Raw genomic sequence first — 2,715 nt, 5'->3', positions numbered from 1 at the left:
CAAACAAGAAAGCTATTAGATGTAGATGGATATACAAAATCAATACAAAAATGATGGCACCATTGAGCGTTACAAAGCTCGTTTAGTGGCCAAAGGCTTTTCAACAAGAAGGCCTCAATTTTTTTTATACTTTCTCCCCCGTAGCCAAGATGGTTACACTTAAGATTTTTTTTTTAGCTATTTCAGCAATTCAAAAATGGCATACATTACAATTAGATATCAATAATGCATTTCTTAATGATGACCTCAATGAATAGGTCCATGTGAAATTGCCTCAAGGTTTATTGACCAATTCTATTGTTTCTACAGGTGCCCCTCTTATGAAAATTACACAAATCTATTTATGGACTTTGCCAATCCTCACGTCAATGGTACACAAAGTTGTCTGTAGTTCTCCTTCAAGATGGATTCATTCAAAGTCAAGCAGAATTACACTATCTTCACCAAAGGAGAAGGAGACTCCTTCATTGCTTTACTAGTGTACGTGGATGACATAATCATCACTAGACCAACACTTTCTCATCTTCAACACCTTCAACAGTCCCTTCATGCCCAATTCAAGCTCAAGGCTCTCGGCCAGCTCAAATATTTTTTGGGATTCGAAATAGCTAGATCCTCCTCTGGTCTATTTCTTTCTCAAAGAAAATACACCTTGCAATTACTTGAAGACACGTGGTATTTAGGGTGCAAACCTGTGGCTACCCCAATGGACCCTCGCAACAAGCTCAATACCAACTTTGGAGAACCTCTTCCTCATCCTTCTCAGTATAGATGCCTCATTGGAAGACTACTCTACCTTACTTTGTCTCGTCCTGACATCACCTTCTCTGTCCATTGCCTCAGTTAGTTTGTTTCTGCTCCCTGCACACCTCACTTACAAGCTGTGCATCATCTTCTAAGATATTTGAAAGGGAACCTAGAATAAGGTCTTTTATACCCCAGCAATTCCTCTCTAAGACTTTGGGGTTTCTCTGATTCAGATTGGGCTCAATGTCCAATTTCTAGACGATCCACAACCAGATTTTGCATTTTTCTTGGTGACTGCCTTATCTCTTGGCATTCTAAGAAACAACCAACCATTTCCAAAAGCTCTGTAGAGGCTGAATGCCGAGCCTTGGCTGCCACAGCTAGTGAACTTACATGGTTACAATATTTGTTGCAAGCTTTCCACATACCCCAACACAACTCCTGCATTCATTTATTGTGATAACTCTTCAGTCGTGCATATCGCTAACAATCCTACATTCCATGAGCACACTAAACATATATAATTAGACTGTCATTTCATCAGAGACAAAATTAAGGCTTCCACAATTCGTTTGATCTCGGTCAGCAACCAACATTAGCTTGTCGATGCTTTCACCAAACCTTTGCCTTCTACCACTCTTTCCTCTCATATATCCAAGATGAATGTGCATGACATACACACAATCCATCTGAAGGGGAGGATATTAGGGTTAGTTTTATATTTGATTCTATATTTTAGGTTCCTTTATAAGTCTATTTCAGTTGTATTCTTTTTCTATCTTTAGAGGCTCTGTTATGTTCGTTGGTTAGTTCAGCTTTTATTTCATTTCCTGATTTCATTGTCTTCAACCTTGGTCTATATAAACCAGGTCTGCTCATTGTTATTTTATCAAGGTTCATTTTTGTAAACAATGGTGAATAGAATAATTGTCTTGTTTATTTCATTGAGAAAATAGCATATATTTATACACAACTTAGGGAAGCTATTCTAGGAAACTAAGAGAACAAAAGAAACTAATTAGGCTAATTTTTAGCTAATTTTATAGCTAATATACATATCTAACACTCTCCCTCAAGCTGGAGCATATATGTTAACTTGTTACAAAAATAATCAACCCGCACCCCATTAAGAGGTTTTGTGAAGATGTCCCCTAGTTGCTCTCCAGTCTTCACATATCCTGTAGAAATTAAACCTTGCTAAACCTTGCTTAGTCCGCTCATGAAACACAGGATTAGATGCAATATGAAGAGCAGCCTGGTTATCACACCACAACTTTGCTGGTACTGAAGTTTTGAGTCCCACTTCAGTCAATAGCTGAAATATCCATATTACCTCACACACAGATTGTGTCATAGCTCTATATTCTGACTTTGTACTGGATCGTGACACAACATTCTGCTTCTTACTCTTCCAAGAGACCAAATTTCCTCCAACAAAAATACAGTAACCTAAAGCGGATCTTCTATCTACATTGGAACCTGCCCAATCTGCATCTGAGAAATACTCAATATGAGTGTGCCCATGATCTGTGCACACGATGTCTCGTCCTGGTGCTCCTTTCAAGTAGCACAAAATTTGCTCTAACGCTGCCCAATGATGAATTGTTAGAGATGACATAAACTGACTGACCACACTAACAGAGAATACAATATCTAGACGAGTCACAGTAAGATAAATCAACTTTCCAACCAACCTGCGATACTTTTCAGGGTCTTCAAATGGTTCCCCATCTCTTGTAAGGTGCACAACATGATTCATTGGAGTACTACAAGGCTTTGCTCCCAACTTTCCTGTCTCAGTCAACAAATCAAGTATATACTTTCTTTGGGATAGAAAAATACCTTGTTTACTACGAGTGACTTCAACTCCCAAGAAATATTTGAGCACCCCCAAATCTTTTGTGTCAAACTGAGTATGAATGAAAGATTTAAGAGATGAGATCCTCTAGTATCATATCTAGTAATAAC

General features: G+C 38.3%; 1 protein-coding gene across 1 annotated transcript; it reads left to right on the top strand.

Annotated features, from left to right (window-relative positions):
• The first annotated feature begins 403 nt into the window (after positions 1-403).
• LOC133785276 (uncharacterized mitochondrial protein AtMg00810-like) lies at positions 404-847 on the top strand. The gene has a single exon (XM_062224526.1). The coding sequence runs from the start codon at positions 404-406 to the stop codon at positions 845-847; it is 444 nt and encodes a 147-aa protein (XP_062080510.1).
• The last annotated feature ends 1,868 nt before the right edge of the window (positions 848-2,715 follow it).

This window comes from Humulus lupulus, chromosome 6 (genome assembly GCF_963169125.1).
Source record: "Humulus lupulus chromosome 6, drHumLupu1.1, whole genome shotgun sequence".
NCBI classification, from domain to species: Eukaryota; Viridiplantae; Streptophyta; class Magnoliopsida; order Rosales; family Cannabaceae; genus Humulus; species Humulus lupulus.
This window is presented reverse-complemented; position numbering and strand designations above follow the sequence as displayed.

Coding starts and splice junctions, on each gene's coding strand:
- LOC133785276 (XM_062224526.1), top strand. CDS start 404: ATGGATTCATTCAAAGTCAAGCAGAATTACACTATCTTCACCAAAGGA.